At 38.2% G+C, this 16,986-nt stretch overlaps 1 protein-coding gene across 1 annotated transcript in view; it reads left to right on the forward strand.

The window, feature by feature from the left end:
- Positions 1-13,603, forward strand: part of LOC107704329 (potassium voltage-gated channel subfamily KQT member 5-like) — a 112,991-nt gene extending 99,388 nt beyond the window's left edge. The window contains exons 8-13 of the mRNA XM_016507221.1: positions 581-675; positions 1,560-1,586; positions 3,900-4,120; positions 7,471-7,579; positions 10,045-10,176; positions 13,008-13,603. Coding sequence (XP_016362707.1) covers positions 581-675; positions 1,560-1,586; positions 3,900-4,120; positions 7,471-7,579; positions 10,045-10,176; positions 13,008-13,158 — 735 coding nt within the window. The 3' untranslated portion in view covers positions 13,159-13,603. The remainder of the gene's footprint in view (positions 1-580; positions 676-1,559; positions 1,587-3,899; positions 4,121-7,470; positions 7,580-10,044; positions 10,177-13,007) is intronic.
- Positions 13,604-16,986: the final 3,383 nt, after the last annotated feature.

Genomic DNA, 16,986 nt, shown 5'->3' on the forward strand with positions numbered 1-16,986 from the left:
GGATATTATATAATAGATGCTTTTTTGAACATTTTAGCAATTTAAAAACATAAAAAAATTATTTTTTACGTGGCACCCCTGCTCTCGACAGGGTGCCGCGGCACCCCGGTTGGGAAACACTGACCTAACAGACAAATATGGTTCACTTCACAGCAAAGAGACTTTATTTGCTTGGACATGCTGGTTTTAATATGGACAGATTTGGTTTTGATACCAGCAATTAAGAGTCTGTTGCAAAATGCATTGGGGGATTGTCCTCATAAAACATGGAAACCTGTGTGTTACGCCTATGGAGAGTCCCTGTAAACCACACCGTGTGTGTGTGTGTGTGTGTGTACCTGGTACTCCCTACATTATGAGGACCAAATGTCCCCACAAGTACAGTAATACCAGTAAATTTTGACCTTGTGGGGACTTTTTTTTTTAGTAGTTTTTAGAGTAGTTTTTTTACTAATCTGCTTTTTTTCCTTTTTGTTTTGTTTTTTCTTCTCTTTCTCTTCTATGGGCTTGTTCTTCTTCTCTTTTTTCCTCTTCTTCCTTTATCCTTTGTTCTTTTGGTTTTATATATTTTTGCATGTAGTGTGTGTGGCGTAGCTATGCGGCTGATGAGAACTCGGTTTCCGTTGCTACCTGGAAACCTCATTTGAAGGCGTTGCATACCTGCAGTCCTACAAAGTAGGTACAAACCCCTGGCAGCATCTCCTGTCTATCCCTGGCTTCATTCATTATATTTCCAAAGAGGAAAACTTTCCTCTTTCCCTCTATTTGTTTGATTCCCCCATGTAACATAATTGTGCCTGCCTCCCATACGTTCCATTCTTCTTTTCACGTCCTCTTCATTACAAGATTAAAAAAAGTACATTGTCCATTTCGGATTTATCTGATATGTTCATAGTCATCCACAAAAATCATTATAAACCAGGATCCATTGTTACAGACAATAACCGGTCTAATGTAGGGCTAGCTGTCCATGAAATCACCTGATTGCAGTCTTTCTCTCAAAATGAAAGGGAAAAAACGATGCGAATGGACAGTAATGTTTCTCTCCATTTCACATTGATGCCCACATTCTGTTATAATGGCCCAATTATAGATGAAGTGCATGAACAGTCCTCCGTCTTGGTAAATAGTAATAGCAGCAGTCAAATTGTCTAACTGATTAAGAAAAAGACTTCAGCGCCTTTGGCTTGTCATTCATATATGCATGTATATCACATAGGACCATGAAATGTAAATAGACCTGCTAAAAAGCATTACTATAAATACACAGAGAATAAACTAGTCATTTAGTAGGGCTTCAAATATGGCACATTTGTTTGCTTGAGCTTTTGAATGTCATGCAATATACTGCATGTTGTGATATGCATGTATATGCTAATGGTTGCATTTATCCACGCATTATGCATTTGAACTGGCTGTTGCTTTTGATGCATTAGTATGCATGAAGTACAAACTGGATCCAGTGAATCTGAAACTGTGTCATGTGTAGTTTATTGTCTACTGAAGATTCATTAAAAACATCTCACTTTTATGTATTTCTCTTTCTACACCACCCAAAGGAAGGATCAAGGAGAGTCATCTACAAGGTTTGTATTGTTCTATGTCTTATATACTCTATACTATAAATAATGTACGACTGAGACAGAATTTGAAACATTGCTGTTGTTATGCTTGTGTTAAACCTCATTTGACTATGGAAGCCTGTTTCTTCCTTGAAATTAAAAATAAAAAGGTAAATTGCGACTTTCTCTCACAATGTTACTTTCTATCATAAAAACGAGGCTTTATTTATTGTAATTCCAACTATAGTTCTAATATTTGTGAGTTTATATATTTTAACTGAGACTTTAAATCTCAAAATGTGAATATTTCACAACTGTGACATCATTCCATGTAACTGTGACTTTAATTTTGTGAAATTGTGACTTTATATCTTACAATGTGATTTGCAGTTTGACTTTATTAAACTTTCACTTATGGCTTTGTTTCTTGCAATTGCAACTTTATAGACTTTATTTCTTTTTTGAAGCTTCATCTCACGATTACTTTTTTACATTTTCTTTTGAGAAGGAAACAGGCTTCCATGTTTGATCAGTAGTTCGGCTAACACAAAATCATCTTCCCCCTGATGTCTGAGACTGTTTACTGCCATCTGTTATGAAGTGCACTCTAATTTTCATCAGTCATGTATACATTAAACAGATGTAATGGAATATGGAATAGCAAATAATTTAGATTTATTCATGTTTTCATGTTTTGTCACTTACCAGACAAATGTGATTATCGGGGGCCTTGACTTCAATTAGAGAGAGAAATAATGAGAAAAGTCAAGTCAGACTGTTTGAATGACTGCATTACACAGCAGCGACTAATGCATAGTCTCATCAGTCCAGATAACAGGAAGAGCTAGTGGTGTTATTTGCATAATTACTAAGATAGAACTTCAAATTGAGCCATAATAGTGTGGCCAGTATGAACAAGGCCAGACAAAATCATTTCCAGATCATTATGAATATATTAAGTGCAGAACAAATAAATGAAATTCGTCTGTTTGTCTGTAACAATTGTCAGAGAGTGAACATTTCAAAGAGTGTTTGGAAATGGTGTTTCTGTGGGTTCTGACCAGATGTTTGTGTGAAACGACCATCCATCCACTCATTTATGATGCAGTGCTCATCAATGACCAAGAGGCAATGATACCATAATTAGTATGGTTGCTAATGTGACATTATTGAGCAGAAGTGGATGACTCACTGCAGTGCTGCATTTTTGAGTGGCCGCTGCTCTTTTCTCTGACTCATGCTCAGCTGTCTGTCCTATTGTTTTCTCTGAAATAGAGAGGTCTGCAGTGTATTTTCTCTTAAACTGAATACAGATAATGATTTCTCATGAGTGTTCTATAGAACTCTCATGTGTTTGCGCTGGTGCACGCTGTTAGTAAATCTGACCCCAAAAGTGTGGTCACATTTACTGTTGCTCGATGCAATTTTGTGTTCGAAATCCAGTCATTTCAATAGAAATCTGCACATTAGCACACTCATGGATTTCGCATTGAGTTTAAGTTGGTCACGCAATTTCATCGGATTGACCAACAGAAAGCTGTTTGGTTTGAAAGTGACCTTTATGTGAGCAGTGCTTAATGCATTGCTACACTATTGACAATAGATAAGTCACGTTTTTTTGCCTGCAAAATTTCACATAAGTTTCGCCATAAATGAGATTTGGCTTAAACTTGACCTTTAAAGACTTGATCTGGACTCTGCATCGGTGAACTGTAAACATCTCTAAATTCATATGTGACTAAATAATATTCATCGTTAGGGAATTTAATAACTGAAATTAGCAAAGATGATCTACAGTGTTGACCATGTGCCATGTAAATAGCCATGCATGAAAAATGCATTTCATTACTCACATTTCATGCAATAAGAGAACAGTTAAACTCACTCTGAATAATTATTTCAACATATTTGTAATCAAGTGAAAATACTTTCTTTCAAGCCACATTGAAGTAAATCAATTAAGATAGATAGATGGATGGATGGATGGATGGATAGATAGATATCGATTTCATGGAAAATTATAGTTACTTCTGAAGGATTTTTATCCCTCTTTTCTTGATGCTCCTCTAGAGTCTTTCATCTTACATTAGATTTGGTCTTGGCATATTATACCTGAAGGGCTCTTTCATAATGATTGTTTAGAGTGTTTGTTTGACTGCACTTCTAATACTATGGGGGGCTAAGCAAGCAATGCAGAACTAATCAAAAATGACTTGGCCTCTGCACTTTTTGTACTTCATGCTGCTCTTTTATGGTCATTGCCATGGCTCATGGCAGGAAGGAAATTGCTGTTATTTCTTCCACTCTCTTATTCTCTCTCTTTTTTTCCCCTCTCAGTCAGAAACTGAGTTTTAAGGACCGGGTAAGAATGGCAAGCCCACGTGGACAGAGCATTAAAAGCAGGCAGACATCTGTTACAGACAGACGTTCGCCTGGAGCTGAGATCAGCACTGATGGATCGAGTCCTGCCAAGGTCCAGAAGAGTTGGAGTTTTAATGACCGCACCCGATTCAGACCCTCCCTCCGTCTCAAGAGCCAATCACGCTCCACCCCTGAAGGTGAACAACACTCTGACTGGAGAATTACTTTGAACCACTGTGATTTAATTGCATTGAAATGAGAATTTAGCTCAATACTTTTTATCTACACTTACTATGTAGTGAAGAGATATAATTGAATTCATAATGAATTAAGACATAATGAAATTCAAATTCCTGGGAAATCTTTTTTTTCTTCCTCCAAATAAATAACACTGTGACTGTTCCAGTTTAAAAAAAAATCTCAGAATTTCAGGAGATTACCAATATAATTATGGCCAGCCATGGTGACACATTAGAGAGCTAATGATGATAATCATCATCATTTTTGGTAATTTTGGTAATAATAGTTTTGTCCATCTGATTGGGATTATTGTGAGTCCATATTTTCCTGATTGGGTCCCAAAGGCCATTGACTAAACTAGGATCCATTTCTTTCCTCATTCCTTCTTTCCTTTTTTTTCTTTGTTTATAGCAGATTATCAGTGTGTAAGCATGCCATGTGTTGATATGATTAGAATTGGGTTTAATTAATTTGTTAATTGAACCAATGGCAGGAGGGCAGCAGAGGCCTACAAATGTGATATTGTTTTTTATACAAAAGTTCAGTAAACTGAAAAGAAGTCAATGTGGAGTTGAATTTGAGACACAATATTGGCAGTTACTTTGTCTGTGATTCACAAATGTAAATACTTACAAATGAAGCCAAAGTAGAATCAACTGTTCTATGATATTATTTAGAATTAATCTGAAGTCTTTATCCTGTGGGAAAGCTATAAGGCAGTAGATATCATATAAGCTACATTATAAAATCAGAAGCATTTAGTCAAATGGTTAATGAAAAATTATTACCCAACTTTAAGTGTCTTAATGTGCTTCTGTGTCTAAGACGTGAAGCACTTTCAGGAAACAAGCAGGTGATCCACAACGAAAAGCTACAAGTATTTACATGTACTACAGTCTAATATGTATTCATGAGAATCCCCTTCTCTGATTCCCAGCAACATCTTCAGAAGTTTCATTTCTGCTTCATGATCATATATGAATAAAACAAACATGCACGTAACAAAGTAACAAAATATAACAAGGTTTATATGTAAATATAACCAATAATTCAGTTCCTTTTGTGCCTGTCTTTGTACAGTATGTATGTACAAATCTTAGTGGCATCATACAGTACATCATATCGCCATCTGCAGGTGGGATGTCTTCTCCCACTCAGACACACAGGTCAATTTATTCACCATATGAGTACTCAATGACTACAAAAAATAGTGTTTTTATTTTTATTAAATTCTAATTATATTATAATAATTTGAGTTTTGTTATTTTATTTATATTTTTCAGCCACTATTTATTTATTTATTTTGTTTCAAAGGAATATTAAACCCAAAAATAAACATTTTCTGAAAATCTACTCACCCTCATGAACAAGATGAGTTTGTTTTTCATGGGAACAGATTTGGAGACATTTAGCATTACATTTACATTTACATTTAGTCATTTAGCAGACGCTTTTCTTAGGCCATCCAAGATGTAGATGAGTTGGTTTGTTCATCTGAACAGATTTGGAGAAATTCAGCATTGCTTTACTTGCTCACCAATGGATCCTCTGCAGTGAATTGGGTGTCGTCAGAATGAGAGTCCAAACAGCTGATTAAAAACATCACAATAATCCACACAACTCCAGTTTATCAGTTAAAGTGAAAAGCTGCGTGTTTGTAAGAAACAAATCCATCATTATAACATTTTAACTTTAAACCGTTGCTTCTGACTAAAATACCAGTCCATAATATTTCTTTCTCCAGTGAAAAAGTCATTGAAAAGCAAAGAATCGGGAGAGAAATATGCAGATCATGCACTGTTTACAAGCTAAAACAGGCCAAAACAGTTCTGAACGAATATGTGGGTGGATTTTGATGTGAGAACAACAGGAGATGGACATTTGGTGAGCAAGGGGAAGTCGTGGCCTAATGGTTAGAGAGTCGGACTCATAACCCAAAGGTTGTGGGTTCGAGTCTCGTACTGGCAGGGATTGTAGGTGGGGGGAGTGAATGTACAGTGCTCTCTCTTACCTTCAATACCACAACTGAGGTGCCTTTGAGCAAGGCACTGAACCCCCAACTGCTCCCCGGGTGCCGCAGCATAAATGGCTGCCCACTGCTCTGGGTGTGTGTTCACTGCTGTGTGTGTGCACTTTGGATGGGTAAATGCAGAGCACTAATTCCGAGTATGGGCCACATGTCATGTCACGTCACTTCACTTCACGTCAAGTGAATCTGTTTAGAAAAAACAAATTCATCTACATCTTGGATGAATATAAACTAATGGCGATTAATCAGGCGATTAAACGAATTTTCAGCACATTTTCATTTTTTATTATTTTATTATTTCAGTTAGCAAACATATTCTAATCACTGGATTATGTGTTTAAAGAGTGTTGCATCACTGAATTTTGGGGGAGCTTGTTAGGGCCCCGTGAGCATCTAGTGAGTGTGGTAACATATGGGAAGCTAATAAATAATTGAACTTTTCAAGAAGTAGCATAATTCTACAGTCAAGAATCCTTTTGCCTCAAAGCACTAACTGAAAACTTTCTGATTTTAGCCAGAAGCATATATTCCTTCCTCACTGATGCCCTATGGCTGTAAATATCTTCCTCTTTCACTAGACTGATCGATTGCAGCCTCTCTAGTCAGGTTTTGAGAATCCTTGAAGTAGCATAGGGCACGAATAATCCTGTGTGTGCATCCAACACACCACTTCCTTTCCAGTCTCTGCTTTACATCATAGCTGTAGCCATAGATAACCTTTTATAAAGTAGCTGCAGAAATGCACTTGAGTCTACATTCACCTCTTTTTTACACAGAAAATATGAACTATTACCAATTTAGACGATTGTTTAAAGTAGTGATTCCAGTTGTAAAATTCACAGAAATGTAATGTGACATGCTAGCTCAGAAGAACAGGCATAAATATATATATTTTAACAAGAGAGATTTACAACATGAGGACCTGTGAAAATGTGTACTTTTTATTGTTTACACTGATGGACTTAAAATTCTGCATGTTCTTAGAAATGTATTTTAGTACACGTACTGTACAATTGTTCAGTTTCAATTCAGTTTGACCTGCACTACTTCATTAGTTTATATTCATTCGCAATTGCTGCATTTTTCCTCAGATTTTGCTTTGAATAGGAGACCCTCTTGCCAGATTGAACCAAAGATTTTTTTATGAAAAATTAATGCTTTTTTTCTTGCTTATCACTCAATTTTCCGCCAATTCTTTTCATTTGGTGATGGTTTTCACATAATTTCTCCTTTCTTTATGCACTTAAGTAATTGAAATTTTCATTGTGTGTGTCATAGGTGAGGCTAACGTTGGTGTTGATGAGGCTTTTGATGAGAAAGGGTGTCATTGTGACATGTCAGCAGAGGACCTGCCGTCCGCGCTGAAGACCGTCATCAGAGCAGTGAGGTAAAAGCAACGATATTTCACTTCAGTTCACTTCTCTCAATGCTGCAGTATTTCAGAACTCCGAGACATTACAATTAAAGTTCAGCATTTGATGAGCTATCAGTGATAATTGATATAAATTCATTAAAGGGATAGTTCGCCCAAAAATGAAAATGCTGTCATTAATTACTCACCCTCATGTCGTTTCAAACCCGTAAGACCTTCGTTCATCTTCGGAACACAAATTAAGATATTTTTGATGGAATCTGAGAGCTGTCTGACCCTCACATAGACAGCAACGCAACTCTATGCAGGGTCAGACAGCTCTCAGATTCCATCAAAAATATCTTAATTTGTGTTCCGAAGATGAACGAAGGTCTTACGGGTTTGAAACGACATGAGGGTGAGTAATTAATGACAGAATTTTCATTTTTGGGTGCACTAACCCTTTAAAGGTTTCAGCACATAGTTTTTTTGTTTTGTTTTTTTGTGGCACAAACAACGCAAATGGTTGAGCCAGTGTTGCTTTGTTGGACTAGTGTCTGTTCAATATGTCACAAAACAAATTGAACAAACTCAAGGTTATGTAATTGCTTTTAGTTTTAAACCCAAACAAATATAACCTGGCTAAGCATACCACAATGTTCTTTATAATTTTATCAGGGTTTGATCCTAAATTTGTGATTAGTCCACAAGTGTGTGCACACAAAAGTGTTTTGAAGCAAACATCACTGGCTCACCAATGGATTCTCTGCAGTAAACGGGTGCCGCCAGAATGAAAGCCCAAACAGCTGATTAAAAAATCACAGTAATACAGAAGTCATTAACACAACTTTAGTCCATCAGTTAAGTAAAGTGAAAAGCTGCATGCTTGTAAGAAACAAATTCATGAAGATGTGTTCAACTTTAAAATGTTGCTTCCATAGTCCATAATGCATAATAACCCATCCTCTAGTGAAAAAGTCCATTCTCTGTTGTCCTCTAACATCAAAATCCACCCAAATATTTGTTTATAACTTTTTTGGCTTGTAAAAGGTGCTTGATCTGTGCATATTTCTCTGCAGAAAGCGTTGTTATGGATAATGGATGGAGGCACCGGTTTTAACAGCAAGTTAAAACGTAGTAATGATGGATTTGTTTCTTACAAACATGCAGCTTTTTGCTTTACAAGACGTTAATTGATGGACTGGAGTCATGTGGACTGTTTGTGGATTATTTTGATGTTTTTTTATCAGATGTTTGGACTCTCATTCTGACGGCACCCATTCACTGCGAAGGATCCACTGGTGAGCAAGTGATGTAATGCTAAAATTCTCCAATTCTGTTCCTGTGAAGAAACAAACTCATCTACTCTTGAGTAAATTTTGGGCACACGTTTTCATTTTTGAGTATACTATTCCTTTAAATGCTGCCTGATTTTGACACTGATTCTGACAAAATAAGTGACTTGCCTCACCAATAAGGCTCAATACACCGAAATACTCAACTGTAGTCTGAAATGCAAAAATGCAATGTTTTAAAGCAACAAAGTAAATATTTACCTAACTACCTATTCACCTGTGTGGTACATAACATCCATTATTAGCCTAAACTAAACTCGAAATTGCCTCGCTCGCTGCTTAAACCTACTTTGTGTTACAGGCCTCAAGCAAAGAGTGCAATGTTTGACAGCACAACAGAGCCGCAGTATTTACAATTTTTTGAGAAATCAAACTACAAAAGGTTTACTTAAGCTCTAGCATAAATACACAAAAATATGCCCATCACCTTTTAGTGAAAACGGCACTGTCTGTTTGTCAGTATTATTTAATTATACTCCCAGCCACTGAGAGCATGAGATGAATCAGTGTCTCATTATCTCATTTCACTAATTTCACTATCACAAAAGAATACTGTCATGCTGTTCACACTTCACAAACATCAACCATGCTCTTTTCTTTTTGTTTCGTCTAGTATGTATGGGTCAGTGGAAAGCTGAGTGCTAGATTGACAGTATGTGCTCATCTTTTCCAGCCTCTCACTTTCGCTTTTATTATGAGGAATGAAAAATGAACTGCTTCACTGAATATTCCGGGCTGTAGGTGAAATGCTGTGGTAGCCCTGTAGCTTTCAGCTGGGGTCTGGTTGGACTGTCATGTGTGTGACACCAAGCTCAGACTTTCTCAGGGTGTTGGATTTGTCTATGCTGTCATTTGATCACCTTTCAGAAACATTGCTGTGGTTATTCTGAGTCACCCCAAATGTAAACTGCAAATAATTTGATTTGTAATATATTGGGTCAAGGTTTTTTTTTTGTTTTGTTTTTTTGTTCCATTAACATAGTCGAAAAAGCGTCAGTTAGTTCAGTGTCCTTTATATTATCATTCATACTGTATTTTGCTCAAAAGAACAAGACACATTCACACTTTAAATATTAGCGCTCACATATCTGTTTTGGGCTTCATAAGACTTCAAAGGAAGAATAACATTAGCATATGGTTTTGCAGGATCATGAAATTCCATGTGGCGAAGAAGAATTTTAAGGAAACTCTGCGCCCATATGATGTAAAGGATGTAATAGAGCAATATTCAGCCGGTCATCTGGACATGCTCTGCCGAATTAAAAGTCTGCAAACCAGGTAGGACAACCCAACTACTGTCCAAACATGTTTTTCCACCATATGCCATATGCCACCATAAGTGTTTCTTTTTTTATTTTTTTGAAAAATATGTACTTTGTTCCCTCAAAATGCATTAAATTGTCAAAAGTGACCGTAAATACATTTATAATGGTGGAAAGATTTCCATTTCTATTCATCAAAGAATCCTGAAAAAAAAAGTGTGATGGTTTACACAAAATGTCTTCTGAAAATTCAGCTTTGCCATAAGAGGAATAGATTAGCCTACATTTTAAAATATATTAAAATAGAGAAAAAAAGACTGTTGTAGCAGGATTTTACAATATCACTCTTTATTCTGTAGTTTTGAGCAAATAAATGCAGCCTTGGTGGTGAGCAGAAGAGACTTCTTAACCAACCCCAGAGAAATCTTACCAACCCCAAAATTTTGATTTACAGAATACACACATGTAGACTTCAGTACATGAAACTTCTCATGAACTGAAACAAGTGGACGACTGTAAGAAAGCACTTTGCTGTTAATGACCACAAAGAACAAATGTCCACTACTATAGCGAATGGCGAGTGGCTGAGTTTTTGTAAATCCTCATTTGTTTATAAGCTTAATCTGTAAATACTGTATGTGTAAATATATATGCAATATAAGCCAGAGGAGAACTGGTCCACAGACTGAGCCTGGTTTCTCCCGAAGTTTTTGTCTTCATTTGTGACACCTGATGAAGTTTGGGTTCCTCGTCACTGTCACCTTCTTGTTTGCTTAGTTGGGGTCTGAAAGACACTTAGCTTTCAGAAATGTATCAATACAACCACACTGACTGACACCATCAGATGAGAGCAAGATTTGACACTATTGTTTTCTGTAGAGCTACTTTACAGCTGAATCGCATCTTGCAATATCAACTCTGAACTGACTCAAGCTGAATAACAACATTGGTGCCTATTGTCGAGCTGCCTATAGTTGATCAATTAACATTCTTGAGCTAAATAATGACATAAATTGTTTTTTACAGCTGCTTTACAGCAGGTCCACAAGTACAGCAGGTACTTTTTGCCACTTGAAATGATAGGAAAAGGAAGGGTTTGAACTTGCATTGCACCACCCACGAGCGCAAAATGAAGCATGTTTATGTACTAATCACTAGGCATTCTCTCGTTACATATAAATGACAGCTAATAGCACATTAGGAACAGAGGTCATACCTGATACACAGCCAATCAAAACACATTGCAGCATACTCATTATAAATCAACACTTTCACCTGTAACACATAACATTCACTGCTCATATATTTAAAAAGAGCAGCAACAAGCATTTCTAAACATGCATCCCAATCAACAGAGGTTAATAATGGCGCAGGCAATCAAGAATTTGATTCATCAAGCACATTCATCTTGTGTAACATCAGTTTGAACATCAGTCTGTGTTGCATAATATGTGAATTAAAACATTTACTCAACAATGACATTTAAAGATAATTAGCAGCCGCATTCATGACCTCTATATCATATCCGCACTGGTATGTTGACTTCACATTAATGTCATCATGTCACAGCTGTTCTGATGCCCCTGAGGCAGTGCTTCTCCTTGGTCATATATGGGTCACTGGGTGGTGGCCAAGCCCTGGGGTTCTGCCAAACAATGTGATGTGGCGTATTTGAGAAGCTATATATCATTATTGCAATATATCATTAAATGTACATACAGTACATTTTTGACTCAAAAAACTCTTTGAATATGTGTACTGCCTTGCTACATATGGGGAACATGTCAAATGTGTAGAATGTCTAGTTACTCAGTATTCATGATCAGTTAGAATATTCGGAAGACATATTGACACATATGCTGAGATTCTGAAGTATGTAATAAGTGGACATTTTGCTATCTCAAAAAACCTTGGGAATTGATATGTAGTCTAATATAAAAATCACTCTGGATCCATCACATCCAAGCCATCTCCTTTTTGAACTTTTGCCATCTGGTCGGCGTTACAGAGCACCGAATACCAGGACAGCCAGGCACAAGAACAGTTTCTTTCCCCAGGCAATCTGCCTCATGAACAGTTAATGTTCTCCCATTGTGCAATTAAAGTATGTGCAATAACCTTATACCTATTTATCACCCTAAACCCTAGTACATCCCTACAACTTATTTTATTTTATTCTATTCCTATTCCATCTATAGCACACCTGTACATACAATTTATTCTTTTTTTTTTTTTTCTTTTTTTTTTGTGGTTTATATTTATGCATGTGTATTTTATTCACATCTAATTTTTATTATCTGTGTGTTGTTGTTGTCTCCGTGTACTGGAAGCTTGTGACACTATAACAAATTCCTTGTATGTGCAAACATACTTGGCAATAAAGCTCTTTCTGATTCTGATTCTGAAAAGTAAAAAAATAAGTAAACCATTGTATGCCAAGTATCTCTTTTCAAGCCATCTTTCTCTTTATAACCATGGCAGGTCTTCTTGTCACTTAAAAAAAAAAAAAAAAGTATTTTATTTTATCACTGAAGCCTATGGAGTCAAATGATCAAGGTTTATAAAATAAGTGAGACCAGTGCCTCCATGTGACCAAAACAGAACATCACAGTTCCTGGCTTTCTTCATAGTCTAAATGAACAGAACGTCTATATAATTTTGAATTCATCACATTTTAATGTACAAGAAAAATTTAAAACTTGAACCTGGTTTGCTAATAGTAGCGATTTCTAAAGTGTCATTATAGTTTCTCTCAATTCTCTGTCTGCTCATTTGGGATGTGAATCTTTATTTCTTTTCACACTTTTAATTCCTGTCTTTTTGATAACATCTGTCTCTCACTTTTAGGGTGGATCAGATTCTTGGTAGGGGCCAGATGCCTATGGATAAGAAGGTCAGAGAAAAGCTGTTATCTGACGGAGACATTCTGGAAGACGTGAGCATGCTTGGAAGGGTGTGTAAGGTAGAAAGACAGGTGAGTTTAGAGACACTCGGTTAAACAGGGTTTTACGTACTCACATGTCCCACATGTCACACTGAATCAATTCATCTCATATTTCATTGAATCTTTGAATACTGCACAGGTTTTTAGGTGTTTGTTTCTTCAACTATGGGCAGTTTTAGCGCTGTGGACTTTTAGAAAATAAAGTCAGTTAAAACACACTTTTCTTACTCCCACTAGTTTATGGACCATCTATGGACATGACTTTTTTTTTTTTTTTAAGTTATGTAAATTGCCACCAGAGTGTCATTTCTGTTTCTAAAGATGAATTGTGTTTAATAATATTATGGGGTGAAATTGATGGTGATGGATTTGTTTAACATTATTTAAATAAAAATGGCCAACGATAAGGCTATTTTCATAGCTTGTATCTGTCAGGATTGGACTGTCTTTGTTTTGTTTTGCTGCCCATGTGCTCCCCGTGACCCAGTTTCTCCCTCATGTGCCCTTATTTGGTCGTTCCTGTTCCTGTCCTCATTGTCTCTTAATTAGTCATTCTGTTCACCTGTGTTCCTCCCAATTCCTTCGTTATCCTGTGTATTTAAGCTCCAGTCTGTTCAGTCTGTGTTTGTCGGGTCTACCAGTTGTGTACATGTGTCTTCCTTCCCTTCCAAGTGTGGATTTACCCTGTGTGTTGGATTTAATAAATGACGGTTTCGTTTATCCATGGCTCTTTCGTTCCTTCCGGCAGCATATCGTGACAGAAGAACTGACCTACAAACTGTTTAACTATGTGTCTCCCCTCCATTTGTTTTCCGTTTTCCATTCAGTGTTTTTTGTTTCTTTAGTGTTTCCTTCCCCATGGATTCCCTCACTGTCAAGTTTACCTCCCTCATCCGCAAGGACCTTTCCCTCTTGGAGTATGCTGTGGAGTTCAGCCAGCTCGCTGTTTTAAGGCGTTTGGAGTAGTGATGGGAGAAGCGAAGCTTTTCGAAGTATTGAATCAATTGAACCAATTGCTTCGAAAAATTATTCCATGTTTGGAAACACTTGAAACAGCACATGCTGGTGACACCTGCGGGTGAAACCGTTGTAAAAGCATCAAGAACTCAAACCAAACTTATGAAACAAATGGAAATGTTTTTTTTAGAAATACCATTTTTTTAAATAAATAATAAACACTTAAATATTAGCGCTTGTGTTACGTGTTTTAAGTATAATCAAACCCTTAACACACAATGAACTATATAATTAATTATTTAATTAATTAATTGATTTATGTAATAATTTAATTAAGTGTTTTCATTAGAGCTGTCAATAAAAACCAGCAGGCAAGAGTAGTGTTATCAGTCAGGAGAAGGAGGTGGTTTTAATTTTATCGTAAGTTCATTTTGTAATTTTTAAGGCATAATGTGATTTGTAGATTGAAAGTACTGCATGTTTTTACACATTTTTTTTAAACTATATAGCCATCTGTGTTAAAGGGAAGTTATCTTTTGTTTAACCCACAACATCTGGCCCTGAATTCTTTGTTTTTTATACCTAAATTTCGTGGGATTTCATGTCATATGATTAACTGGGCAACCAGAAGTGGTTCATGGGTTCACTTTGAGATCAACAACCCCTAGTGGTGAACCATCGAAGGTTCGAAACGTTTCGAAACAGTGTGACAAAACAAAGCTTCGTTTGCTACAATCACGTGACCTGGCCGGTTTGATACGCACTCCGAAACACTGATTCGAAACAAAAGATTCACAAATGTTTCAAAGCTTCATGAAGCAGTGTTTCGAATGCGCCCATCACTAGTTCTGGATCGGGGCCAACTACTACCGCCCCGTCGACCTCCCAGACACCACCGGACTGTGCTGGAGGGAGGTTATCATCCGGTGTCTGGAGAGCGTCTACCCCAGATCCAGAACACAGCCAGACCCAAATCCCAGCCCACCATCACCCCACTGCGCGGAGCTTAAGCCCAAGCCCACTGCAACTGACGAGCCATCGCCAGAGAGAGCTACAGTGCTGAGGATCGCCCCGGAGCCCGAGCCTGTGACGTCAGACCAGGTGCGAGAGCCGGCTACAGAGCTCACCACGGGGGAGAGCGTCATGGACAGTGAGAGCGCGGAGAGGAGCTCTGCCTCCTGCACCGTGGCTGAGGGTGAGCTGTCTAAGGATCTGGGTAAAGGAAAAGTGGAAAGAATCTTAATTGATTTGTATACCGACCTGCCCCCTTTCCTCCCTTCTCCGTCGGTGACCTCTGTCCCTCCCGTTCCTGTTTCCACGTCCAGCCCAGAGAGGGCTCCTGTTCCCAAGTTAAGTCCAGAGAGCACGGGTCGCCGGTGCCATCTGCTCCACCTTGGCCCTCCGGATCCTCCCCGTTGCCCTGGCTCATCGGCTCTCCGTCTCGGGCTCCTCCTCCACCTGCTCTGCCGCAGTCGGTTGGCCTCCTGGAGTCGTCACCCCTTCCTCCTCCATGGCTCCTCCCGCCGTCGGCTCCACCGTGGGTCGCCATTATGGCTGTGGCCTGGGTCCCACCTGGCGCCGCATGCTACAAGTCCCTCCTGTCGTCTCCCTGGCTCCTCCGTCCGTCTGATCCACCCTGACTCCTCCGGTTTCCTCCATGGCTCCTCCCTCCGTCGTCACCTCCCTGGACTCTGTCTGTCCACCCACTTCCTGAGCCTCATCCCAAGTTCCCAACCGTTCCTCCTTCTGTTGTTTCTTCGGCGCGAGGACGCACCTTCCGGGAGGGGGGTGATAGGTCAGAAATATGGACTGTCTATGTTGTGTTTTTCTCCCCATGACCTAGTTTTCCCTCGCCCTCTTGCTCCAGTCTCTCCTCTTGCCCCGATTCAAGGCCAATGCAGTGGGGACAGAGGACTAGGGAAGTCCCTCTCTGTACAGGACCTCATGCAGCCTGTTCTGGAAGGTCTCTGTGTGGACACGCATTCTAGTCAGGCTAGTTTCTCCACCAGCGTTAGCAGCAGCCAGGACTCTTCAGCTGGGGGCATTGAGATAGGAGTAGGGGGCTGGGGAGAAGCTGATCTCTTCATCAGCGATAGAGACCTTGAGACCTCAAATAAGATACATACTCAAGGGTTCAGCTTTCTCTCCCAGCCCCCCATTGATGCATCCTTCTCCTCCGAGCTGCTTAGGACAAGTAATACGGCTGGTGCTAGTCACAACCTAGCAAGTGGAAATACGCCCAATACAGGCAGCAATGAGACTATGAACATGCCACATGTTCGACTCAAATAACGCAATCTCTAATATGTTACAAACTCTTAGAAACCACCTCTGATGGAATGAAACTTTGATATGAGAGCTTATTTTATTTTGGATTGATTTGTATTTTTATGAGGGCAATGCAAATTTAGATCATTTTTATACGTGTTCTATTAGTTTGGTTTATTTGAAAGAAATTATTTCATATAGGCCACCGTACTTTACATATCATTGCATGCATTGTTCTTTTTCAAATGTACTGTAACATTTTTTTAAAAATCAAATAGAATATGGTAGATTAATAATCAAACTCCTGAAATTATCAAAATCAGAGATGGCATGAACTATTCATTGGACTGCATGAACACTGCATGTCTACAGACTCATTACAGAATGGCTCATCAACCCAATATTTACAACATGACAAAAATAGAAAAATGTGTCAGAACATAAGACAGTAGAAAAATGACACACTTTCTGAATTTATCATATTGTATTAAAAGGTCATTTACTTTTCTTATGTAAAAAAAAAAAGTGCCAGACACGTTGAAGGAAACTGATGCTGCTGAAAATTGTACCGTTTTGATAAAGCATATTAAATGTTGAGAGGAGCACCTCATAGTTTCTGTACTACATCAGTTGTTGTTTTTTATTACTTGTTTTTTT

Source organism: Sinocyclocheilus anshuiensis, unplaced genomic scaffold (genome assembly GCF_001515605.1).
Source record: "Sinocyclocheilus anshuiensis isolate Anshui unplaced genomic scaffold, SAMN03320099.WGS_v1.1 scaffold1448, whole genome shotgun sequence".
NCBI classification, from domain to species: Eukaryota; Metazoa; Chordata; class Actinopteri; order Cypriniformes; family Cyprinidae; genus Sinocyclocheilus; species Sinocyclocheilus anshuiensis.